The sequence below is a fragment of the Oncorhynchus gorbuscha genome, linkage group LG13 (genome assembly GCF_021184085.1).
Source record: "Oncorhynchus gorbuscha isolate QuinsamMale2020 ecotype Even-year linkage group LG13, OgorEven_v1.0, whole genome shotgun sequence".
In the NCBI taxonomy this organism is placed as follows: Eukaryota; Metazoa; Chordata; class Actinopteri; order Salmoniformes; family Salmonidae; genus Oncorhynchus; species Oncorhynchus gorbuscha.
The window spans coordinates 37,924,945-37,952,375 of record NC_060185.1 but is presented as its reverse complement, the minus strand read 5'-3'; the positions used below and the strand labels follow the sequence as shown (position 1 = coordinate 37,952,375).

General features: G+C 46.5%; 1 protein-coding gene across 8 annotated transcripts in view; it reads right to left on the bottom strand.

Moving 5' to 3' along the window:
* The window catches only part of LOC123992838 (neurobeachin-like), a 342,421-nt gene that overhangs the window by 263,817 nt on the left and 51,173 nt on the right, over positions 1-27,431 (bottom strand). For all 8 annotated transcript variants that reach the window (XM_046294393.1, XM_046294395.1, XM_046294397.1 and 5 more), the window contains exons 2-9: positions 15,637-15,868; positions 14,936-15,036; positions 14,190-14,285; positions 13,818-13,939; positions 9,487-9,613; positions 7,439-7,558; positions 3,132-3,278; positions 469-666 (exon numbers count right to left, since the gene is read on the bottom strand). In XM_046294393.1, the coding sequence (XP_046150349.1) occupies positions 469-666; positions 3,132-3,278; positions 7,439-7,558; positions 9,487-9,613; positions 13,818-13,939; positions 14,190-14,285; positions 14,936-15,036; positions 15,637-15,868 (1,143 nt within the window). The remainder of the gene's footprint in view (positions 1-468; positions 667-3,131; positions 3,279-7,438; positions 7,559-9,486; positions 9,614-13,817; positions 13,940-14,189; positions 14,286-14,935; positions 15,037-15,636; positions 15,869-27,431) is intronic.

Sequence of the window (27,431 nt, the reverse complement as noted above, 5' to 3'; positions counted from 1 at the left end):
AACCTGTTTCATAAGGACATGAGGTGAGACTAACCTGTTTTATAAGGACATGTAGTGAAACTAACCTGTAGCATAAGGGCGTGGGGTGAGACTAACCTGTTTTATAAGGACATGTAGTGAAACTAACCTGTAGCATAAGGGCGTGGGGTGAGACTAACCTGTTTTATAAGGACATGTAGTGAAACTAACCTGTAGCATAAGGGCGTGGGGTGAGACTAACCTGTTTTATAAGGACATGTAGTGAAACTAACCTGTAGCATAAGGGCGTGGGGTGAGACTAACCTGTTTTATAAGGACATGTAGTGAAACTAACCTGTAGCATAAGGGCGTGGGGTGAGACTAACCTGTTTTATAAGGACATGTAGTGAAACTAACCTGTAGCATAAGGGCGTGGGGTGAGACTAACCTGTTTTATAAGGACATGTAGTAAAACTAACCTGTAGCATAAGGGCGTGGGGTGAAACTAACCTGTAGCATAAGGGCGTGGGGTGAGTGGACGAAGATGGAGGCGTTCTCCTTGGGCGATGACTCCAGGCAGAGCTGGGCGTCTGTAGCCTTGGCGTTGTAGGTGAAGGAGATGGAGCTGGCCAGCTTCCCATCATACAGGACCTGCTTATGGTGCTCTGCCAGGTGGATGTCACTCTCTGACTTAAACTTAAACGTACTCTACAGAGAGGGGAGGAATAGAGAAACAGACAGAGAGAGGGAGAAGAGAAAGGGCGATGGGAGAAAGGCAGAGAGAGAGAGAGATAAGGACAGACAGAGAGTGGGAGAAGAGAGAAGAGAGATGTGATAAGGTATTGTATCACGGCAGCTCATTCTTCTACTAAACTGGAGGTGCCATCCATACCTCAGCAGCAGTAGCAGTAGTGTCATATTTATATATTAATACATGTTGCTGATCGATAACAGAGTCACTCAGTCTTAATGTAACCAATCCATTAAGGATGGCAGGTGAGAGAGGAGCTCAATTAATCAATCAATGCATCATCAATTGGTATGCTATTAATCAGTAAATCAGGAAGGTCCTCTCAACGGAGGAGTGAATAATGAATGAACGGCCACAGACATAGAGGAGTGATGAGAGGCGAGACACATCCCTCTTTTAGCTACAGACATGATGATTCAGATGGGGAGAGATGAGACCTACACTGAAATAGATGAGACCTACAATGAACTGAAATAGTGGAGCTTCTCTGTCGTGAAGAGATGTAGATAGCTGAGATAACAAGCAGAGTATACACTGTACCAGGCTCAGTAGTCCAGACACACAGTGGGGCTATTATGATCCCATATCCGCTAGTTAACAACCTCCTGGGGCCTGGTAGAGTAGGCTCAGTCTGCAGGTCTCTACAGCCAGCTTCTCTCTGGCAATTCCACTATTACATGCAGACAGGACATACTAATAAAACCTAGCAAAAACAGGAGTGTCATCTATACCCTGTTAGACTGCCCTGTCTGTCGGTGTCTCCTCTACCCTGTTAGACTGCCCTGTCTGTCGGTGTCTCCTATACCCTGTTAGACTGCCCTGTCTGTCGGTGTCTCCTCTACCCTGTTAGACTGCCCTGTCTGTCGGTGTCTCCTCTACCCTGTTAGACTGCCCTGTCTGTTGGTGTCTCCTCTACCCTGTTAGACTGCCCTGTCTGTTGGTGTCTCCTCTACCCTGTTAGACTGCCCTGTCTGTCGGTGTCTCCTATACCCTGTTAGACTGCCCTGTCTGTCGGTGTCTCCTCTACCCTATTAGACTGCCCTGTCTGTCGGTGTCTCCTCTACCCTGTTAGACTGCCCTGTCTGTCGGTGTCTCCGCTACCCTGTTAGACTGCCCTGTCTGTCGGTGTCTCCTCTACCCTGTTAGACTGCCCTGTCTGTTGGTGTCTCCTATACCCTGTTAGACTGCCCTGTCTGTCGGTGTCTCCTCTACCCTGTTAGACTGCCCTGTCTGTCGGTGTCTCCTCTACCCTGTTAGACTGCCCTGTCTGTCGGTGTCTCCTATACCCTGTTAGACTGCCCTGTCTGTCGGTGTCTCCTATACCCTGTTAGACTGCCCTGTCTGTCGGTGTCTCCTCTACCCTGTTAGACTGCCCTGTCTGTCGGTGTCTCCTCTACCCTGTTAGACTGCCCTGTCTGTCGGTGTCTCCTCTACCCTGTTAGACTGCCCTGTCTGTCGGTGTCTCCTCTACCCTGTTAGACTGCCCTGTCTGTCGGTGTCTCCTCTACCCTGTTAGACTGCCCTGTCTGTCGGTGTCTCCTCTACCCTGTTAGACTGCCCTGTCTGTCGGTGTCTCCTATACCCTGTTAGACTGCCCTGTCTGTCGGTGTCTCCTATACCCTGTTAGACTGCCCTGTCTGTCGGTGTCTCCTATACCGTTAGACTGCCCTGTCTGTCGGTGTCTCCTATACCCTGTTAGACTGCCCTGTCTGTCAGTGTCTCCTCTACCCTGTTAGACTGCCCTGTCTGTCGGTGTCTCCTCTACCCTGTTAGACTGCCCTGTCTGTCGGTGTCTCCTCTACCCTGTTAGACTGCCCTGTCTGTCGGTGTCTCCTCTACCCTGTTAGACTGCCCTGTCTGTCTGTGTTCCTCTACCCTGTTAGACTGCCCTGTCTGTCGGTGTCTCCTCTACCCTGTTAGACTGCCCTGTCTGTCGGTGTCTCCTCTACCCTGTTAGACTGCCCTGTCTGTCGGTGTCTCCTCTACCCTGTTAGACTGCCCTGTCTGTCGGTGTCTCCTATACCCTGTTAGACTGCCCTGTCTGTCGGTGTCTCCTATACCCTGTTAGACTGCCCTGTCTGTCGGTGTCTCCTATACCCTGTTAGACTGCCCTGTCTGTCGGTGTCTCCTATACCCTGTTAGACTGCCCTGTCTGTTGGTGTTCAACAGTCCAAACCATAGTTTCAGAGGCAGCCAGAGAACAAAACACTGTGCATTCAGTCTATACAGTGTTAGGACACATGACACATACAAGCAAAGCACTTTGGATAGAGACACCAGGTAGCAGGGAACAGGAAACTGTGGCAAGCAGCATTGATTTCACAGATTGATATGTGTAGCAGGCTTTGTGCATGTACCATTAAAGTTATTCCTATCCTAAGCTAACCTATCAGTAACCTAAATCAGTCAGCCCAGTACATACCTTATAGCCCGCCCCCAGCTGATGAATGGCAAATATCTGAGCTGGGTTGAGAGCCTCAGAGAACACATAGATGGCCCCCAGCTGACCACAGAATACCCTGTTCGCATCAGCTGTCTCAGACGAACCCAGGAAGCACTTATCATAACTCTGTAGAGGGAGAGGAGAGGGTCAGTACACGGGCACACAGAGCAGGGGGTTTATCATAGGTCTGTAGAGGGAGAGGAGAGGGTCAGTAAACCGGCACACAGAGCAGGGGGTTTATCATAGGTCTGTAGCGGGAGAGGGAGGAGAGAGGAGACAGAGAGAGGGGAGAGGAGAGGATCAGATTTGTATAGGGACACGGAGAGAGGAAAATAGGGTCATCATAGCTCTGTAAAATGATACAAAGAGGGATATATTTATAATGTTCAAACATAAACCACAATGACCAGACTTTCTCTCTCTATATGGCTCTGGGAAATGGTTAGGGCAATTATACAGACACTGAGACAGAGATGAGAGGATAGGGTCATGTCTTTTAAATCCTCCAGCAGACTCAGAGAGGTTACAACATCATCAAACTTCAAAGACAGCTGAGCATCAGAGCAATTAACAGACAAAAAAACTGATGACAGCTTTTGAATGGTCAAATAGGATAATTATGAGAGTGCATGATTTACAGTGCCTCTAATAGCTTGCCACTCAGAGAAAAAGAAAGGTTGGCAGACACGTAGGTCTGCATTCCAAATGGCACCCTATTCTGAATTGAGTGCACTACCTTCGACCATATCCCATAGTGTGTGTGTGTCTGCCCTAATGAACATGTACGTGTAGCCCTTGCCATGTAGACATGTGTTATAAAAAATATCCACTACACACACCCCATCCATCCTAACTCTGTAGATAACACCATCCTAACTCTGCAGATAGCACCATCCTAACTCTGTAGATAGCACCATCCATAACTCTGCAGATAGCACCACCCTTAACTCTGTAGATAGCACCATCCATAACTCTGCAGATAGCACCATCCATAACTCTGTAGATAGCACCATCCTAACTCTGTAGATAACACCATCCTAACTCTGTAGATAACACCATCCTAACTCTGTAGATAACACCATCCTAATTCTGTAGATAACACCATCCTAATTCTGTAGATAGCACCATCCTTAACTCTGCAGATAGCACCACCCTTAACTCTGCAGATAGCACCATCCTAACTCTGTAGATAGCACCACCCTTAACTCTGCAGATAGCACCATCCTAACTCTGTAGATAGCACCATCCTAACTCTGTAGATAGCACCATCCTAACTCTGTAGATAGCACCATCCTAACTCTGTAGATAGCACCATCCTAACTCTGTAGATAGCACCATCCTAACTCTGCAGATAGCACCATCCTAACTCTGTAGATAGCACCACCCTTAACTCTGCAGATAGCACCATCCTAACTCTGTAGATAGCACCATCCTAACTCTGTAGATAGCACCACCCTTAACTCTGTAGATAGCACCATCCATAACTCTGCAGATAGCACCATCCATAACTCTGTAGATAACACCATCCTAACTCTGTAGATAGCACCATCCTAACTCTGTAGATAACACCATCCTAACTCTGTAGATAGCACCATCCTAACTCTGTAGATAACACCATCCTAACTCTGTAGATAACACCATCCTAACTCTGTAGATAACACCATCCTAATTCTGTAGATAACACCATCCTAACTCTGTAGATAGCACCATCCATAACTCTGCAGATAGCACCACCCTTAACTCTGCAGATAGCACCATCCTAACTCTGTAGATAGCACCACCCTTAACTCTGCAGATAGCACCATCCTAACTCTGTAGATAGCACCATCCTAACTCTGTAGATAACACCATCCTAACTCTGTAGATAACACCATCCTAATTCTGTAGATAACACCATCCTAACTCTGTAGATAGCACCATCCATAACTCTGCAGATAGCACCACCCTAACTCTGTAGATAACACCATCCTAACACTGTAGATAACACCATCCTAACTCTGTAGATAGCACCACCCTTAACTCTGTAGATAGCACCATCCATAACTCTGCAGATAGCACCACCCTTAACTCTGTAGATAGCACCATCCATAACTCTGCAGATAGCACCACCCTTAACTCTGTAGATAGCACCATCCATAACTCTGCAGATAGCACCATCCTAACTCTGTAGATAGCACCATCCTAACTCTGTAGATAACACCATCCTAACTCTGTAGATAACACCATCCTAACTCTGCAGATAGCACCATCCTAACTCTGTAGATAGCACCATCCTAACTCTGTAGATAACACCATCCTAACTCTGTAGATAACACCATCCATAACTCTGCAGATAGCACCATCCTAACTCTGTAGATAGCACCATCCTAACTCTGTAGATAACACCATCCTAACTCTGTAGATAACACCATCCTAATTCTGTAGATAACACCATCCTAACTCTGTAGATAGCACCATCCATAACTCTGCAGATAGCACCACCCTTAACTCTGCAGATAGCACCATCCTAACTCTGTAGATAGCACCATCCTAACTCTGTAGATAACACCATCCTAACTCTGTAGATAACACCATCCTAATTCTGTAGATAACACCATCCTAACTCTGTAGATAGCACCATCCATAACTCTGCAGATAGCACCACCCTAACTCTGTAGATAACACCATCCTAACTCTGTAGATAACACCATCCTAACTCTGTAGATAACACCACCCTTAACTCTGTAGATAGCACCACCCTTAACTCTGTAGATAGCACCATCCATAACTCTGCAGATAGCACCATCCTAACTCTGTAGATAACACCATCCTAACTCTGTAGATAGCACCATCCTAACTCTGTAGATAGCACCATCCTAACTCTGTAGATAGCACCATCCCTAACTCTGTAGATAACACCATCCCTAACTCTGTAGATAACACCATCCCTAACTCTGTAGATAACTCCATCCTAACTCTGTAGATAACACCATCCTAACTCTGTAGATAACACCATCCTAACTCTGTAGATAACACCATCCCTAACTCTGCAGATAACACCATCCTAACTCTGTAGATAACACCATCCTAACTCTGTAGATAACACCATCCTAACTCTGTAGATAACACCATCCCTAACTCTGTAGATAACACCATCCTAACTCTGTAGATAACACCATCCTAACTCTGTAGATAACACCATCCTAACTCTGTAGATAACACCATCCTAACTCTGTAGATAACACCATCCTAACTCTGTAGATAACACCATCCCTAACTCTGTAGATAACACCATCCCTAACTCTGTAGATAACACCATCCTAACTCTGTAGATAACACCATCCTAACTCTGTAGATAACACCACCCTTAACTCTGTAGATAACACCATCCTAACTCTGTAGATAACACCATCCTAACTCTGTAGATAACACCATCCTAACTCTGTAGATAACACCATCCCCAACTCTGTAGATAACACCATCCTAACTCTGTAGATAACACCATCCTAACTCTGTAGATAACACCATCCTAACTCTGTAGATAGCACCATCCCTAACTCTGTAGATAACACCATCCTAACACTGTAGATAACACCATCCTAACTCTGACTACTGTAGATAACACCTAACTCTGTGTAGATAACACCATCCTAACACTGTAGATAACACCATCCTAACACTGTAGATAACACCATCCTAACTCTGTAGATAACACCATCCTAACTCTGTAGATGGTCTTCCTCTCTTCAAACATCTCCCTGATAAATGGTTATTCAAATGGGAGCTTTGAAAAATGCATCTCTGCTCCCAAGAGTAAACTCTGCCACAGCGCTGAAACTCAATGAGCACCACAGAGGATTTATGCATCTCTGGGGTGTGCCCCAAATGGCACCCTATTCCCTATATAGTGCACTACTTTTGACCAGAGCCCCAGGCTCAGATGATTTCAAACTGTGGCATGTGATCAAATGCTGCACTTGCAGCCACAAACATTACATACACAAACACCACAACCACAAAACATTCCAACCATCACAACCAAAAATATCACAGACACAACCATCACAACCACATATATCACGACACAACCATCACAACCACACATATTACTACCACCACGGCTGTGTTCAGTGGGGACGAAAACAGGGGAAAATGGAGTGAAATAGATTATAGTTCCACTTGTCCAATAAGAAATGTTTCAAAACTGTTCAAAATGTGCCTCTTTGCCGTACTGAACACGACCTTGTAGAGGCCTCACATCAGGAATAAGCAGTGACAGGAGAGTCAGTCAATCAATGCATTCTCACGTCGCTGGTGTTGACGTGCCAGGCCATGTCGCCATAGGAGACCAGCTGACCATTGACGTAGCAACGGATCTCACTGTTCCTCCAGCGGTTGTAGATATGGACGATGCTGATCATGTACCACTGAAACACAGAGGAGAGAGGGTTAGAGAGAGAGAGAGAGAGAGAGAGAGAGAGAGAGAGGGTTAGAGAGTGAGAGAGGGTTAGAGAGAGAGAGAGAGAGAGAGAGAGAGAGAGAGAGAGAGAGAGAGAGAGAGAGACTGAGTGAGAGACTGAGTGAGTGAGTGAGTGAGTGAGTGAGTGAGTGAGTGAGTGAGTGAGTGAGTGAGTGAGTGTGCTGCTCCACACATAAGCTCCACACATAATAACAACAGGGGTTTTAACACAGCCTATTGTGTTTGCATTGTAATCACCCAGATCATCTAGAGACCAAATAGGATCATGTGATTCAGTAGCTCTGACCTCATACATATTGCAGAGACAATGACAGTGTAACACAGACCTACTGCATGGTATAGATAACACAGTATTCCAGACCATAGAGTTATCCATACATTCTGCATGGTATAGATAACACAGTATTCCAGACCATAGAGTTATCCATACATTCTGCATGGTATAGATAACACAGTATTCCAGACCATAGAGTTATCCATACATTCTGCATGGTATAGATAACACAGTATTCCAGACCATAGAGTTATCCATACATTCTGCATGGTATAGATAACACAGTATTCCAGACCATAGAGTTATCCACAAAGCGGTTCTCTGATACATTTGAACATCTAACCTGTACACGGATCATCTCAATGTAAGGGCTTTAGAAGAAGCAGTTACAGCTGAAACCCTCACTATGTTGATCTACTGCAGATCAACAGGATGTAAACACACCATCAACATGACTACGGCACAGTGGATCAGATTACTCCAGTTGACCATTAAGAGGCAATGCCCTCTTTAAGATCACTTTGAACCACCAGGAGAGCAGATGATTGATTTGAGGATATCTTTAAGTCTGCCCTCTACTTTAATGACCACGGATGACTTCACTACTATAAACGTTGACCTGGTGCAGAGAGGAGAGGACAAGAGGGGGAACCTATTTCCTTACATAGTGTTGCACTATGTACAGAATAGGGTGCCATGTCAGACACATCATTGTTACTGACAGCTGTTTAACCGAAGGCTTTAAATGACTGAGAGCAGCCTTGAACCAGCCTGTTATCTCTACTGGGACAGAGGCAGGTAGGGTGTCAGACATCCCAAGCTACATTACCATTCCTCTCTACACTCTCATCTCATCTCAGGGCACAGCCAGCTGTTCCTGTGAGGAGGTCCCTGTGAGAGTGTTAAACAGAACAGGTTATGATGTTCTCTCTCTCCCTGGTCTGTAGAGAATGGAGGCACTGTCAGCTACTGGCTAGGCTTGTTTTGCCTCTAGCATTGCCTCTATGTGCTACTTCAGAGGCTACATCAGTGTGAATGCGCAAATCTGATATGGATCACATTGAGTGTGGACAGTCAGAAGAAAAGATTGGATACAGAGAGAAAATCTGATTTGGACAGGGTGGCTGTGTAAACACAGCCTAAAACGCTTAATACATATAACTACAGAGTACTACTGATAGTACTCACATGGCATCAGGCTGGTGGTCAGGCCACATCCATAACATTCTGACAAGATCAACACAGTCCTATAGAGCAGCAGACTGATGATCCCATTCTATCAGCCGCACCTCAACACACCATCAATCACATATGGGACCTGCACACTGCTGCATCAGCCCTCTACTGATCATCAGCTCTGTGACTTGTAGGCTGGTGTAAGCACACTGACCATTGATCACTGATCACTACCAGGGTAACAGATGAAACCTGGTCAACCTTGTAGTCTCCACTTGCACGGCCGAACTGCTAGCGTTTCGTTGGCACAAGTGTCTAAGAACGTTTCCGCAGGGCAGCCGCGTGTGTTTGCAAGGCAGAGGTCCTGGGTTCTGGTATCGGTTTGAAATGGCAAGCACAGTGACGTCTGCCAAAGCACCTCTTACCTTCCGAGGTTGAAAGTCATATTTGACACAGTGCTGGAAGCCTTTGCCTTTAGACTTCAGCGATGTCACGATCAGACAGTTGCCCACGAAATGTGCAGAGTAGCCGATTCCTTTACTGGTGCGAAAGCTGCAAAAGAAACAGTATCAAAAATTACGAGGTGCGAACATTACATTTCTAATTTCAGATTGTCTCTCTCGATTTGATGTTTCACATTGTAGATACTCAGGAAAAAGAATGCCTTTCTCTCACTGGAGGTATGATTATCTTGTATCTATCAGGTTTATGTCAAACAAACACTATCCACACCAGAAGGACAATGATAGTAACTATTGTTAAATTAGTAACTGACTAATTAATTCCCTTTCCACTCTGGCATCCCTCTCTTTACCTCGCCCTCTCTCCACCACTCCCTCTCTTACTCTCCCAGGCTGTTCCTCCCTGCTCCTCTCCTCTCCTTTTCATCTCCTCCCTCCTCTCCCATCCCAATGTTCCTCTCAGTCCTCTACTCCCTTCCTCTCCTCCTCTTTAGGGACTCCTCTCCCTATCTATCTGGAGTAGTGGTAGATAAACTCTCCCCTTGAGGCTATTGATCTCATTGTCAATTACCCACAATCCTCTACCAGACATGGGCTGTTGTGGCCAGACATTAGAGTCTACATTAATAGTCATTACTGTTGTACCTCCCCCTTACAGCCCATATACCCTTTCTCTGTACCTCCCTCTGCAGCCTGCTTCTGATCCCAGCCTGTATATACGCACACACACACACACACACAATAGCGTGTACCGGTCTCCACAGTTCAGACCTGGGCTGGTTTTAATCACTCTACTCAGGACTCGTTCCTCCTAAAGACATTATACTGCACTACATCATCAGGAGGAACGAGTCCTCAGACAGAGCTGATTATGAACATGAAACCTTGAAAAGTGAATGAAATGAAAAACAATCTGCTTACAGATTTAGAGGGAAGGTCAGAGGTCACACATTAGAGTTACTGGTTCACCACAGGTCAGACGTCAAACACTAGAGTTACTGGTTCCCCACAGGTCAGACGTCAAACACTAGAGTTACTGGTTCCCCACAGGTCAGACGTCAAACACTAGAGAGTTACTGGTTCCCCACAGGTCAGACATCAAACACTAGAGTTACTGGTTCCCCACAGGTCAGACGTCAAACACTAGAGTTACTGGTTCCCCACAGGTCAGACGTCAAACACTAGAGTTACTGGTTCCCCACAGGTCAGACGTCAAACACTAGAGTTACTGGTTCCCCAAAGGTCAGACGTCAAACACTAGAGTTACTGGTTCCCCACAGGTCAGACATCAAACACTAGAGTTACTGGTTCCCCAAAGGTCAGACGTCAAACACTAGAGTTACTGGTTCCCCACAGGTCAGACATCAAACACTAGAGTTACTGGTTCCCCAAAGGTCAGATGTCAAACACTAGAGTTACTGGTTCCCCACAGGTCAGACATCAAACACTAGAGTTACTGGTTCCCCACAGGTCAGACGTCAAACACTAGAGTTACTGGTTCCCCACAGGTCAGACGTCAAACACTAGAGTTACTGGTTCCCCACAGGTCAGACGTCAAACACTAGAGTTACTGGTTCCCCACAGGTCAGACGTCAAACACTAGAGTTACTGGTTCCCCACAGGTCAGACGTCAAACACTAGAGTTACTGGTTCCCCAAAGGTCAGACGTCAAACACTAGAGTTACTGGTTCCCCACAGGTCAGACGTCAAACACTAGAGTTACTGGTTCCCCACAGGTCAGGCGTCAAACACTAGAGTTACTGGTTCCCGTCAAACACTAAGTTACTGGGGTCAGGCGTCAAACACTAGAGTTACTGGTTCCCCAAAGGTCAGGCGTCAAACACTAGAGTTACTGGTTCCCCAAAGGTCAGGCGTCAAACACTAGAGTTACTGGTTCCCCAAAGGTCAGGCGTCAAACACTAGAGTTACTGGTTCCCCAAAGGTCAGACGTCAAACACTAGAGTTACTGGTTCCCCACAGGTCAGACGTCAAACACTAGAGTTACTGGTTCCCCAAAGGTCAGACGTCAAACACTAGAGTTACTGGTTCCCCAAAGGTCAGACGTCAAACACTAGAGTTACTGGTTCCCCACAGGTCAGACGTCAGTTCAACGTCTAGTTTTGATTTGAACATGAAAATAAAAAAGGTTGAAAGTTGGGTGAAAAAATATTAAATTCCCCTATGTTAATCATTTTTTGTAAATCCAATCAGTTTTCCACGTTACAAAACTGTCACAACTTCTGCCGAAGTCGGCTCCTCTCCTTGTTCGGGAGGCGTTCGGCGCCGACGTCACCGGTCTTCTAGCCATCGCCGCTCCACTTTTCATTGTTCCATTTGTTTTGTCTTGCTCCCTGCACACCTGGTTTACATTCCCTAATCAACTGCATATATATATTCCTCTGTTCCCCCCATGTCTTTGTGTGGGATTGTTTTGTTACGTGTTTTGAGTGACGCGCCAGGCTGGTTTTCCCTCGGGTACCGTGTTTAACCCGTGGTGTGTTTAATTGTTAAACATTTGCATCATTGTGACTGTCTTTTCACTTTTGCCTTTGGCTGGAGTTTTTTGACGCAGTTGCGCCCGTCTGTTGTTTGCTTCTGCCAAATAAAGTGTGCGCCTGATCACAACTCTGCTCTCCTGCACATGACTTCTACACCAGTTGTGCACAACCTGACAAAAACTGATTGGAAACGTCATCACATATTTTTTTCTTGTTGAAATTATTTGAAAACAATGTTGATTGAACCTGTTTTTGTCCAGTGGGTCAGTACAGCAGGTGTTTGGGTGCTGGTTAAAAAGACAACAGCTTAGATCTCAGAGGTTTCAAAAAGGTTGGCTTTGCTAATGATACTGATCATCTGCAATAGTGTTTATGTACCAGTGCTTCATGTGTATTAATCAGTAAAGACATGGTCTATAAGCTCACCAGTAGAGATATGGTTTATATGTTCTACTCGCCAGTAGAGATATGGTTTATATGTTCTACTCGCCAGTAGAGATATGGTTTATATGTTCTACTCGCCAGTAGAGATATGGTTTATATGTTCTACTCGCCCTCGCCAGTAGAGATATGGTTTATATGTTCTACTCGCCAGTAGAGATATGGTTTATATGTTCTACTCGCCAGTAGAGATATGGTTTATATGTTCTACTCGCCAGTAGAGATATGGTTTATATGTTCTACTCGCCAGTAGAGATATGGTTTATATGTTCTACTCGCCAGTAGAGATATGGTTTATATGTTCTACTCGCCAGTAGAGATATGGTTTATATGTTCTACTCGCCAGTAGAGATATGGTTTATATGTTCTACTCGCCAGTAGAGATATGGTTTATATGTTCTACTCGCCAGTAGAGATATGGTTTATATGTTCTACTCGCCAGTAGAGATATGGTTTATATGTTCTACTCACCAGTAGAGATATGGTTTATATGTTCTACTCACCAGTAGAGATATGGTTTATATGTTCTACTCACCAGTAGAGATATGGTTTATATGTTCTACTCACCAGTAGAGATATGGTTTATATGTTCTACTCACCAGTAGAGATATGGTTTATATGTTCTACTCACCAGTAGAGATATGGTTTATATGTTCTACTCACCAGTAGAGATATGGTTTATATGTTCTACTCACCAGTAGAGATATGGTTTATATGTTCTACTCACCAGTAGAGATATGGTTTATATGTTCTACTCAGTAGAAATATGGTTTATATGTTCAGTAGAGATATGGTTTATATGTTCTACTCACCAGTAGAGATATGGTTTATATGTTCTACTCACCAGTAGAGATATGGTTTATATGTTCTACTCACCAGTAGAGATATGGTTTATATGTTCTACTCACCAGTAGAGATATGGTTTATATGTTCTACTCACCAGTAGAGATATGGTTTATATGTTCTACTCACCAGTAGAGATATGGTTTATATGTTCTACTCACCAGTAGAGATATGGTTTATATGTTCTACTCACCAGTAGAGATATGGTTTATATGTTCTACTCACCAGTAGAGATATGGTTTATATGTTCTACTCACCAGTAGAGATATGGTTTATATGTTCTACTCACCAGTAGAGATATGGTTTATATGTTCTACTCGCCAGTAGAGATATGGTTTATATGTTCTACTCACCAGTAGAGATATGGTTTATATGTTCTACTCGCCAGTAGAGATATGGTTTATATGTTCTACTCACCAGTAGAAATATGGTTTATATGTTCTACTCGCCAGTAGAAATATGGTTTATATGTTCTACTCACCAGTAGAGATATGGTTTATATGTTCTACTCACCAGTAGAGATATGGTTTGTCTTTGTCTACGTTGATGTTGTTTAGAGGGTCCATTCTGAACCAGGTGTTGAGAGTGAAGCCGTTCTGGTAAGGCCACTTAGCAATGGGAGGCAGCGCTATGGCCTGAAGTGAGAAAGGAAGAGAGAGAGAGAGAGAGGGAGAGGGAAGGGGAGAGAGAGAGATACTTATCCCAGACGTCAGAGGAAGAGTCATCTCTAAACGGAATAATGTAACAAATATTCAACATATTATAGAACAGTGACAGATAACTACAGTTTATGTATAACTATTTTCAGCTCTTCACACGAACAAAACATAATAAGAGGGAATGTCCATTTTACCAGCCCAGTCCAGAGTGTAAATAAAGTCTTACCGCAGCACTGCGTCCGGGGAAGTTGAAGAAAGTGTCTGGACCGTGTCTCTGAGGCATCTGGTTCAGGACAGACAGCAGCTTCACCGCGTGCCTCGGCTGAAGAGGAGAGATGTTTGTAGGAGAGAGGAAAGAGATGGAGAGAAGAGAGTGAGAAGAGATAGAAGGAGGAGAGGTGGAGGAAAGATGGAGGGAGAAGAGAGCAAAGAGATGGAGGGAGGAGACAGAGAGGAGACATGAAGGGACAAAGGGAAGAGAGACGAGATGAGGGAATAGATCAGGGAAGAGAGAGGGGAGATGTAAGGAAGAGATTGAGAATATATGAGCCATGTTCATCAAATACAACAGGTGAATCTAAACCCCAACTTGTAACCTCTCCTTCTCCTCCCATGACTTTCCCAGAGTCCTCTACTCCTACAACTTACCCAGAGTTCTCTACTCCTACAACTTACCCAGAGTTCTCTACTCCTACAACTTACCCAGAGTTCTCTACTCCTACAACTTACCCAGAGTCCTCTACCCCTACAACTTACCCAGAGTCCTCTACCCCTACAACTTACCCAGAGTCCTCTACTCCTACAACTTACCCAGAGTCCTCTACTCCTACAACTTACCCAGAGTCCTCTACTCCTACAACTTACCCAGAGTTCTCTACTCCTACAACTTACCCAGAGTTCTCTACTCCTACAACTTACCCAGAGTTCTCTACTCCTACAACTTACCCAGAGTGCTCTACTCCTACAACTTACCCAGAGTTCTCGGTCTCCCCTCAGCATACTGAACAGCAATTTGAGCTCCTTCACTGTGATGCTGTAGCTGGCCAGCACTCCTAACATATCCACCAGCAGGTCTACAGACACACACACACACACATACACATACACATACACACACACATACACACACACACACACACACACACACACACACACACACACACACACACACACACACACACACACACACACACACACACACACACACACACACACACACACACACACACACACACACACACACACACACACACACACACACACACACACACACACACACACTGTTGAGTTGGTACTTCACCGGCAGATAGGGTTTCATTATTTACTGTAAAAAATCCACAATAGAAACATGCCCTCATATTCACAACATAATTAAAAATAAAATTCCATGCTATTAGCTTACCCTCTGAAAAAAAAGCCTCTAAACTGCCACTCAGTCTCATTATAAAAGACACTGTGACTAATGACATTTTCTCTTTTCAATCTTTCCTCTCCTTTAAGCCATAGGCATTTCAATATGCTTAAAATATTAACTTAATCCACATCCATCCACCCAGAACTCTGCAGTGGGTACTTTACTGTACTGCAGGCAACTGGCCACAGAACAAGCTCTATGGACTATGTATTCCCTGTGTGTGTGTGTGTGTGTGCCTGCTTGCGTATTTTTACTTTACCTGCGATCATGTCGTCAACAGAGCTCATCTTCAGCAGCAGCTGCTCTATGAGGCCCACCTCAGTGCTGGTCTGGAGGTTACGGACACTCTTCCTGAGGATGGCTGTGAACATGGACCACACCTCAGCCTGGCAGGTCACATCACAGTGCTCCAACAGCTCTACTACACAGCCCAGGCTCTCCGCTGCCGCTATGATGAAGTTCTGTTCCAGATCAAACTCGCCCCCCACCAGCTGGAGAGGGAGGGGAGGGAGAGGAGGAATGGAGGGGAAGGGACAAGAGAGAGGGGTTTTGAGATTAACAGGCATGATTGCTAGTTCAGTAAGAGAGGGGAGGCTTTTTCCTCTAAGAGACTGTGAGGGTATTGGATTTGTAATGTAAAATCCAATGTTGGTTGGAAAGTGGATGGGAAGGAGCATACTGTACCGATCACCCAACAATCAATATTTATATTCTTGAAGCTCAAAAGGAAATGAATTGGCCGACTCTAGTAGCATGTGATACATACAGAGAACACACTATACAGAGGCTGCATCTTGATTGGTGGGCATGGAGGCAGACATGCACAAAATAGGGTCAGAAACTCTCCAGGTAACAGAAGTAACAGAAGAAAAAGAAAGAAAAAAAGAACTAATAGCAGATCTAGCAAAAGAGAGAGCGTGAAAGAGGGTGAGAGAGAAAGAGGGTGAGAAAAAGAGGGTGAGAGAGAAAGAGGGTGAGAGAGAAAGAGGGTGAGAGAGAAAGGGGGTGAGAGAGAAAGAGGGTGAGAGAGAAAGAGGGTGAGAGAGAGGGGGGGGGAGTAATGAGTAATCTGATGTGGTTCAATGGCCAAGCTGTTCAGACAACTGATTCCTATAAAGAGTTTACAGAAACAACCTCCTGCTAAATATAGACTGTGTTCACACTGTTGTACACTGAACAGACAACCTGGGATTAACATACTGTGCGGGTCCTCTCTCCTTTCCTCTCCTATTCCTTCCCCACCATCTCCTCTGCTTCCCCTCTCCTTTCCTCCCTTCTTCTCTCCCTCCCTTCATCTCTTCTCTCTCGTCTCCTCTCCTCTCCTCCTCTGCCTCCCATCTCCTCTCCTCTATCCTCTCCTCTGTCTTCTGCCTTCCTCTCCTCATCCATCCTCTCCTCTCCTCATCCTCTCCTCTCCCCATCCTCTCCTCATCCATCCTCTCCTCTCCCCATCCTCTCCTCTCCCCATCCTCTCCTCATCCATCCTCTCCTTTCCCCATCCTCTCCCCATCCCTCCTCTCTATTGTCCTCTTCTCTCCCCATCCCTCCTCTCCCCATCCCTCCTCTCTATTGTCCTCTCACCATCCTCTTCTCTCCTCTCCCCATCCCCCCTCTCCATTGTCCTCTCCTCTCCCCATCCTCTCCTCTCCCCATCCCTCCTCTCCCCATCCCTCCACTCTATTGTCCTCTCCTCTCCCCATCCTCTCCTCCCATACTCTCCCCATCCCTCCTCTCTATTCCTTTCCTCTCCCTCCTCCCCATCCTCTCCCCTCTCCCTCCCTCTCCCCATCCCTCCTCTCTCCTCTCCCTATCCTCCCTCCTCTCCCCATCCTCTCCTCTCCCTCCCCTCGATCCCATCCCTCCCTCCCCATCCCTCCTCTCTATTGTCCCTCCTCTCCCCCTCTCCCTATCCACTCCCCATCCCTCCTTTCCCCATCCCTCCTCTCTATTGTCCCTCCTCCTCTCCCCATCCTCTCCTCTCTATTGTCCCTCCTCTCCCCATCCTCTCCTCTCCCTATCCACTCCCATCCCTCCTCCTCTCCCCATCCCCTCCTCTCTATTGTCCCTCCTCTCCCCACCCCCTCTCTCCCCATCCTCTCCCTCTATTGTCCTCTCTCCTCTCCCCATCCTCTCCTCTCCCCTATCCACTCCCCATCCCTCCTCTCCCATACTCTCCCCATCCCTCCTCTCTATTGTCCTCTCCTCTCCCCACCCTCTCCTCTCCCCATCCTCTCCTCTCTATTGTCCTCTCCTCTCCCCACCCTCTCCTCTCCCTATCCACTCCCCATCCCTCCTCTCCCATACTCTCCCCATCCCTCCTCTCTATTGTCCTCTCCTCTCCCCACCCTCTCCTCTCCCCATCCTCTCCTCTATTGTCCTCTCCTCTCCCCACCCTCCTCTCCCTATCCACTCCCCATCCCTCCAATCTCCCCATCCCTCCTCTCTATTGTCCCCTCTCCCCACCCTCTCCTCTCCCCATCCTCTCCTCTCTATTGTCCTCTCCTCTCCCCACCCCTCCTCCCCACCCTCTCCCTCTCCCCATCCCTCCTCTCTATTGTCCTCTCCCCCTCTCCCCACCCTCTCCTCTCCCCCCATCCTCTCCTCTCTATTGTCCTCTCCTCTCCCCATCCCTCCTCTCCCTATCCACTCCCCATCCCCCTCTCCCATCCTCTCCCCATCCCTCCTCTCTATTGTCCTCTCCTCTACCCACCCTCTCCTCTCCCCATCCCTCCTCTCTATTGTCCTCTCCTCTCCCCATCCTCTCCTCTCCCTCCTCTCCCCATCCCTCCTCCCTATTGTCCTCTCATCTCCCCACCCTCTCCTCTCCCTATCCACTCCCCATCCCTCCTCTCCCCATCCCTCCTCTCTATTGTCCTCTCCTCTCCCCACCCTCTCCTCTCCCCATCCTCTCCTCTCTATTGTCCTTTCCTCTCCCCATCCTCTCCTCTCCCTGTCCACTACCCATCCCTCCTCTCCCATACTCTCCCCATCCCTCCCCATCATCCCTCCTCTCTATTGTCCTCTCCTCTCCTCATCCTCTCCCGATCACTCCTCTCCCCATCCTCTCCCCATCCCTCCTCTTCCCATCCTCTTCCCATCCCTCCTCTATTGTCCTCTTCTCTCACATCCCTCCTCTCCCCATCCCTCCTCTCCCCATCCCTCCTCTCCCCATCCCTCCTCTCTATTGTCCTCTCCTCATCCTCTTCTCTCCCCATCCCTCCTCTCTATTGTCCTCTCCTCTCCTCATCCCTCCTCTCTATTGTCCTCTCCTCATCCTCTTCTCTCCCCATCCCTCCTCTCTATTGTCCTCTCCTCTCCTCATCCCTCCTCTCTATTGTCCTCTCCTCATCCTCCTCTCCCCATCCCTCCTCTCTATTGTCCTCTCCCCATCCTCTCCTCTCTATTGTCCTCTCCACATCCCTCCTCTCTCCATCCTCTCCCCATCCCTCCTCTCTATTGTCCTCTTCTCTCCTCATCCCTCCTCTCCCCATCCCTACTCTCCCCATCCTCTCCTCATCCTCTCCTCTCCCCATCCTGTCCTCTCTATTGTCCTTTCCTCTCTTCATCCCCTCCTCTCTATTGTCCTCTCTACTCTGCGTTGTCTAAAGTTAATATTCCTTTCATTTATTTACCCCTCATTTTAGGAAAAACAGGGCCAGATCAATCATATTTATTTACTTTCTCATCTACACCAGAGAACCAGGATTCTGACCAAGAACTGACCAAGAACTAGCTTCTCCATTACATTGTGGGTTGAGCAAACAACCTCAACATTTTTACTGCAAATGTATTGACAGACTAGTAGGCCATGATATAGAGACAGAGGAGAAACAAAGAGCCCTGCTGAACCTAATCTCTCTCTCCTACCTCTCCATCCCCCTGGCCATGCTTCACTCCACCCCTCCATGCACAGACAGCAAGCAGCACACTAATTACAGTTGTCTCTACCTAGTAAACTGCAGACATTGTGCTCAGAGAGGAGGAGAGGTATAGATGCGTCCCCCTATTCCCTATTTTGCTCTGGTCAAAAGGCTCTGGTCAAAAGTAGTGCCCTAAATAGGGAATAGAGTGGCATTTGGGATGTTGACATGGACATAGATTAGCCACTTAGGCTGCGTTTACACAGGCAGCCCAATTCTGATCTTTTTTTTCACTAATTGGTATTTTGACCAATCAGATCAGCTCTGAAAAAGATCTGATGTGATTGGTCAAAAGAACAATGTGTGGAAAAAAGATCAGAATTGGGATGCCTGTCTAAACGCAGCCTTAGAAGCTTTCAGCCTCTCTCTCACACAGCCAGTCACTGTTAGAGTAATTATACCAGCCATTATACACACCACTTTAGCCACTTAAAACTGGCTGAACCATGCTACTGCATAATCAATACTAAGAACACGTATACATTTAGCTTGAGTTTGTTTAAACCATACGTAAGAAGATCTTATCAAAAGACTCAGCAGATTCAGAAATATAGGCACATTATGTAAGCCTCAGGTATGCCAGAGGCAATGAGAGCTAACACGATGTCCTGTACAGCAGTACAGCAGAATATCTGCATTCTAAACTCCAGGGAGGTATCCAAAATAGCACCCTATTCTCTATATAGTGCACTACTTTTGACCAGAGCCCTGTGGGTGCCATTTGGGACCTCAAAAAATGATTTGGGGCACTCCTAGAAGCCAGTGAGAGGACAGCAGAAAGGAGAGAGCAGAGAGGAGAAAACAAGGACACAGGGAGTCTAATCATCAACAAAACCTTGAAGATGAAAAGAACAACTTGTGCAGTCCAGTCAGTTGTACAGTGTGGTGGTGCATCTTCAATCAATCATCATCTCTTGGTTGGAAGAAAAACAGAATAACTACTTTTTAACTTGAAATGTTTAGTATGCATAAGAGTGTCATTGTTTCTATTAACAGAATAACACTTTCATTTACAATCTCTTTCTGAATTTAGAAACCATCTTCAAATCAGATTCTTGATTAGTTCCCACAATCACCCAGGCGCCAGATGTCTCTGTGTGAGTCATTGCATTAAAAATGAGCAGAATGTATATTGGAAACATACAGTCGGGTTGCATATAACGGTCACACCCTGATCTGTTTCACCTGTCTTTGTGATTGTCTCCTCTCCCCACCAGGTGTCACCCATCTTCCCCCATTATCCCCTATGTATTTATACCGGTGTTCTCTGTTTGCCTGCCCCTGACCCTGCCCCTGCCCCTGAGCCTACCCCTGACCCTGCCCCTGACCCTGAATCTGCCCCTGAGCCTGCCTGAGCCTGCCTGCCGTCCTGTACCTGGATTGCCCCCTCTGGATTACCACCTGTAACTGGATTACCGACCTGTAACTTTGCCCCCTCTGGATTACCACCATCCTGTACCTTTGCCCCCCTCTGGATTACCGTCCTGTAACTTTGCCCCCCTCTGGATTACCGTCCTGTAACTTTGTCCCCCTCTGGATTACCGTCCTGTAACTTTGCCCCTGTTGCTGTAATAAATATTGTTACTTCAACATGGTCTGCATCTTACCTTTATCCTGATAATAACAATGTACCTCCTCCACCATCTAAGAATACAGTTAAGGATTACTAGAAGTAACAGGCTACATATAGATAGATATAGGCTCAGTCTTATTACAGTAACAGAAATTATGCCCATTTCAATTTAACTCTACAGTACCGCTCACTTCTTCTCACTACAACCTCTCCCTCTCTCCTTCTCCCCTCTCTTTCTGTGTGTTAACCTCCTGACCATTCATCTCTGTTACACTTAACATCCTGATCAGTGATTAGTTCCTTTCTCCTGACTGCATCTTGACAGGATGACGAACCAGAGAGAGGGGGAGAGAGAGAGAGATTCTTGGTCACCATGGTGACAGCAGTAGGTTGTACTAGTGATGTAATCTTCAGTAAGTTTCCAGTCTAAACAATGGACAGTAAATCAGGCAACAAAAAAAAAATATTAGAAGTGATTTCCTAATTTCAGCTGTTGGTGAGAATGAAAAGAGAACAGGGGAAAGAGGATTACATCAAGATGAATAATATAAGGTGCCAAAACATGTTCAAGAATAAACAGCTGCTCCATACTAAGAGGCATCCATTGTGAAGGCCTGGGCTAAACTGCTGTATCCAACGTCAGAGTACACAGACAGCACATGCTAGTGTGTCGTTTTGGTTTCTATGTCATCTAAATAAAAAGAAAAGCTGGTGGACTTTCAGGTCTTTGCAGCAGAGAATGAGCACAGCAGCCATACAGCAGCAAACCGTCTGGAAAAGAATTCGACCAATCGCTCAAAGATCAGCCTCACAGATTGGTCGATGATTGTGTCTGCACCCTGTGTGCCCACACCAAGTCACAGTGATAACAGAACAGCATAACAGGACAAGACCAGGGTTGTATCCCAAATGGCACCCTATTCCCTTTATACTGCACTACATAGGGAATAGGGTGTCATTTTGGACACAACTCAGGGCTAGACCAGAACGGATCAGATAGTGTGTAAACTACTTAAGCTGCTCTCTGTCTCTCTGACACGTACAGTAATCTACTCTGCAGGAGTGTGATCTAACACAGCCACTCCAGTAATCTGAGGGAGTAAACCCAGGGCTCTTCTCTCCCTCCTCGAGACCTGACAAAATGTCACGACTACAAAGGTCAGGCTCCCACTCAGCCCAGTCCAAGCTGTGTAGTAGTGTGAATAGTGGGACACCACAGCTGCTCTGATGCTCTGAGGACTAGAACCACTTCCTCATTCCAACATAGTGTAAATTAATTCACTCATTTACATAACTGGCAGAACAGCCTTGTGTGAGTAAATGCACAAGGCAAAACCCACAAATTAAACCCCCTTTTGTAGCTGTCATGATCTATACTCTAATCAGCAGGACGGTCAACGTCATACACACACCAAAACACCTATAAAAGGTTTAGTCCCAGTGTACTAGCCATGAAACACCAGAAAGGAAACAGTCTTTTAAACAGCAGCTTTGATGAATGTGTGTAAACTAGGCCATGATGCTACTGTGAACAGAGCACATATGAGAGCCCAGTTACACACTGGTTTCCCCTTTAAGACAAGCCACAACCCACCTCCTGCTTCCTGCCTGCTGCAGCCAAACCTTCTCTCTCGTCCTTGCTGATCATCGCTACATCATCCAGACACATTGTCCTCTTGGCTTAGACTGCAACTCTGTTGTCGGGGGGGGGCAGAGTTTCTCAACACAGTTTTGTTCCAACCCTGCACAAGCATGCATGATCAAAGGGCTAGATTATGAGTTGAGTGGTGGAATCAGACGGGTTTGTGCAGGGCTGGAGCAACAATGTGCACTGGACCGGAGAGTGGGGACGGTAGTGGAATATTGATGCAAACAGAGCTTTGTGCATAAACCCAGCACTGGGAAACAGCAGAGCCCAGTACTGGGAAACAGCAGAGCCCAGTACTGGGAAACAACAGAGCCCAGTACTGGGAAACAGCAGAGTCCAGTACTGGGAAACAGCAGAGCCCAGTACTGGGAAACAACAGAGTCCAGTACTGGGAAACAGCAGAACCCAGCACTGGGAAACAGCAGAGCCCAGTACTGGGAAACAGCAGAGTCCAGTACTGGGAAACAGCAGAGTCCAGTACTGGGAAACAGCAGAGTCCAGTACTGGGAAACAGCAGAGCCCAGCACTGGGAAACAGCAGAGCCCAGTACTGTGAAACAGCAGAGCCCAGTACTGGGAAACAGCAGAGCCCAGTACTGGGAAACAACATAGTCCAGTACTGGGAAACGGCAGAGCCCAGTACTGGGAAACGGCAGAGCCCAGTACTGGGAAACAACAGAGTCCAGTACTGGGAAACAGCAGAACCCAGCACTGGGAAACAGCAGAGCCCAGTACTGGGAAACAGCAGAGCCCAGCACTGGGAAACAACAGAGCCCAACACTGGGAAACAACAGAGCCCAGCACTGGGAAACAACAGAGCCTAGCACTGGGAAACAGCAGAGCCCAGTACTGGGAAACAGCAGAGCCCAGTACTGGGAAACAACAGAGCCCAGTACTGGGAAACAGCAGAGCCCAGCACTGGGAAACAGCAGAGCCCAGTACTGGGAAACAGCAGAGCCCAGTACTGGGAAACAGCAGAGCCCAGCACTGGGAAACAGCAGAGCCCAGTACTGGGAAACAGCAGAGTCCAGCACTGGGAAACAGCAGAGTCCAGTACTGGGAAACAGCAGAGCCCAGTACTGGGAAACAGCAGAGCCCAGTACTGGGAAACAACATAGTCCAGTACTGGGAAACGGCAGAGCCCAGTACTGGGAAACAGCAGAGTCCAGCACTGGGAAACAACAGAGCCCAGCACTGGGAAACAACAGAGTCCAGTACTGGGAAACAACAGAGCCCAGCACTGGGAAACAACAGAGCCCAGCACTGGGAAACAACAGAGTCCAGTACTGGGAAACAGCAGAGTCCAGCACTGGGAAACAACAGAGCCCAGTACTGGGAAACAGCAGAGTCCAGCACTGGGAAACAACAGAGCCCAGCACTGGGAAACAACAGAGTCCAGTACTGGGAAACAACAGAGTCCAGTACTGGGAAACAGCAGAGTCCAGCACTGGGAAACAACAGAGTCCAGTACTGGGAAACAACAGAGCCCAGCACTGGGAAACAACAGAGTCCAGCACTGGGAAACAACAGAGTCCAGTACTGGGAAACAACAGAGCCCAGCACTGGGAAACAACAGAGTCCAGCACTGGGAAACAACAGAGCCCAGTACTGGGAAACAGCAGAGCCCAGCACTGGGAAACAACAGAGCCCAGTACTGGGAAACAGCAGAGCCCAGCACTGGGAAACAGCAGAGCCCAGTACTGGGAAACAGCAGAGCCCAGCGAGGTTGTGTGACTGGATTACAGATGAACATACAGCATGTGATGATCACACCGGGGTAAACAAACACAGGAACAACACAAAGGACAACTCTCTGTTGAAACACTGTAGAAATTAGAGGGTTACAGTCATATTACTGTTGAGACGTAAACACGTAATCCGGTCTACACAGATACAGTATAGTCTCCTCCTTGCTATCACGTGGACATATAGATGGTCCAGAATGATCAACTCCACCGCTCAGTCAGGTGTGATCTATGGCAGATCTATTTCCAGTCAATAGGGCATCACATTACTCTGCTCCCTGACCCATGACCCAGCATCATGAACACCCGGCCTGCCCCTGTTCATCATGAGAAAACAGATGTCTGTCCATGTGTGGGAGTTTCGACCTCCTTTACAACGCATGCACACATGAAATCCTCTTCCTCCTGTCCTCCCCATCCTCCTCTCCTCCAGCTGATTCAGTTGCATTTATTTGATCAAACAGGTCATTATATCAAATCAGTAGATCCTTTGTGAGGGCTAGAAAGACCTGTGTGATTTATTGAACAGGAACAGAACAGGAAGGTTGTCTCTGAGACAGAGAGGAGAGATGTCCTGAGTACCAACAAATCAACCTACAGAGAAAAGAGAGGGAGTAGAGGAGGAGGAGAGAGGGAGGAGAGAGAAATGAGAGGGGAGAGAGGGAGGAAAGGGGGAGGAGAGAAGGAAAGAGAAGAGAGAAATGAGAGGGGAGAGAGGGAGGAAAGAGGGAGTCTAATTACCAGGGAGGAGAAAGTGAGAAAAAGAGCGCTAGAAGGGGTGGGAAGTGAGATGGAGAGAGGGATGGGAAGAACAGCAGTAGTTTTCATCACCTTCTCTCCACATAATAAATCAGGGGGAACATGAAATGTATTAAATCCCAGAAGAACCAGCCAGCTTCATTTATCTTAATGCTCACTGCTAACATTACCTGTAGAAGCACAAGTGCCATGACATTTACTATCTGAAAGGAAATGGAATAAATTGTATAAAATAGTGGAATAAATGGAATGTTATATCATTGCCCAAGGTACACGAGAAGATTATCAAGGTAAGCATAAATCCTGTAAAGAAGACATTGTATCAACACCAATACACCCTACAAAGCCAAAGATAAGAAAGGAAGTCTAACGGAGCTCTAGAGGAGCCTTGTGGATGTGCCATGACCAGGCCATGCAGTATCTGAAAAGAGACAGCACTGCAGATCAACATAGGTCCTTGTCAAAAGTATTGCACTAAATTGGGACAAACTGGTTAAAATTCTACCTAGCCGGGAGGGGTTAATCTCATACTTTTAGTCGTATCTTATGTGCGCCGCCAACACAGGGAGAAGTGGGAAATTGAATTGAAAATAGAACTTACCGAGGACTGGAGTGAAAGCGCTATAAAAAGAGTAATGTGGGGTCAAGGGGTCTGAATACTTTGGGAATGCACTGTATATGTTGTGTATATATATTCACTGTCTCATTTCTAACATGTTAACATTCATTGTTTTCAAACCATGACACATGTAGGCCTATGCACCTTATATTAATAGTATTATATTTGATGTATTTATTTGTATTATTATTCATAATTGTTTTCCCGGGATGGAATGTGAGGGTGGGACTGGGGTAGGTGGGCACGAGTGTGGAGCTGTTCTTTGTAAAAAAAAAAAAATATATATATATAAAAAAACAATCAATGGTGCAATTTTAATCTTTAATTAAAGAAACTAACTAATTGGGGAATGAAGCCCATTTGGGATGAAGAAAAGCGAAAGTGCGTCTGACTCCATACAGACAGACACTAGCTGCCTTTTCAGTATTTCAGCACTATGGACAGTTCCTCTCTGGTGAAACCTCATTAAACCTCACAAAGCTGCAAGTGTAGAGCCCCACTGATCATGCTGCCTCACTGCACAGACAAAAACAGGTTAACAGACATGTAACATGCTAATGACATACTTTATATGAAGTGGCCTCTTCCAGCCTTCTGGTCCGTGGCAGGGCCTGTTAAGCTGAACAGCCAATCAACAGATAGCAGGTCTCTTTCATCTCTGGCCAGCCTCATACTAAAGCCCATAGGCTGGCAGCCATGCTGTGTGTGTGTGTGTGTGTGTGTGTGTGTGTGTGTGTGTGTGTGTGTGTGTGTGTGTGTGTGTGTGTGTGTGTGTGTGTGTGTGTGTGTGTGTGTGTGTGTGTGTGTGTGTGTGTGTGTGTGTGTGTGTGTGTGTGTGTGTGTGTGTGTGTGTGTGTGTGTGTGTGTGTGTTGGGTAAAAGCACATCAAAGCCAGTGATCCTGGCCTGCTTCTCTTAAACTTCAGTAGAGGCGAGAGTAAGAAACCACTTAGTATTTTGTCCACCAATTAATCACAACCTGGGGGTGGATCCTAAGGTCAGTACAGAGAGCTCCCAGAGACACTGTGTTCTACCTCCCTAACCCACCAAGTCACTTCACATTCACAGCTCACTGTGAGAGACAGAGACACAGGTCTGCTTCCCCAGCTGAAGGCTTCTCAGCTCATTTCCATTCCTCTCCATTCTTCTTCCTTTCCATTCCTCCCATTTCCTTTCCATTCCTCTCCTTTCCTTTCCATTCCTCTCCTTTCCTTTCCTTTCCATTCCTCTCCTTTCCTTTCCATTCCTCCCCTTTCATTTCCATTCCTTTCCATTCCTCCCCTTTCCTTTCCATTCCTCCTCTTTCCTTTCCATTCCTCCTCTTTCCTTTCCATTCCTCTTTCCTTTCCATTCCTCTCCTTTCCATTCCTCTCCTTTCCATTCCTCCCCTTTCCTTTCCATTCCTCTCCTTTCCTTTCCATTCCTCCCCTTTCCTTTCCATTCCTCCCCTTTCCTTTCCATTCCTCCCATTTCCTTTCCATTCCTCCCCTTTCCTTTCCATTCCTCTCCTTTCCTTTCCATTCCTCTCCTTTCCATTCCTCTCCATTCCTCTCCTTTCCTTTCCATTCCTCTCCTTTCCTTTCCTCTCCTTTCCATTCCTCTCCTTTCCATTCCTCTCCTTTCCTTTCCTTTCCATTCCTCTCCTTTCCTTTCCATTCCTCTCCTGTTCGCTCCATCCATTCCTCTCCTCTTCACTCCTCTCCACACATCCCCTGCCACTCTCTACTCCTGTGAGTATCTCTCTCCCTCTCCCTCTCTCCATCTCTTTTCCAGTGAATACTCAGATTGTCAA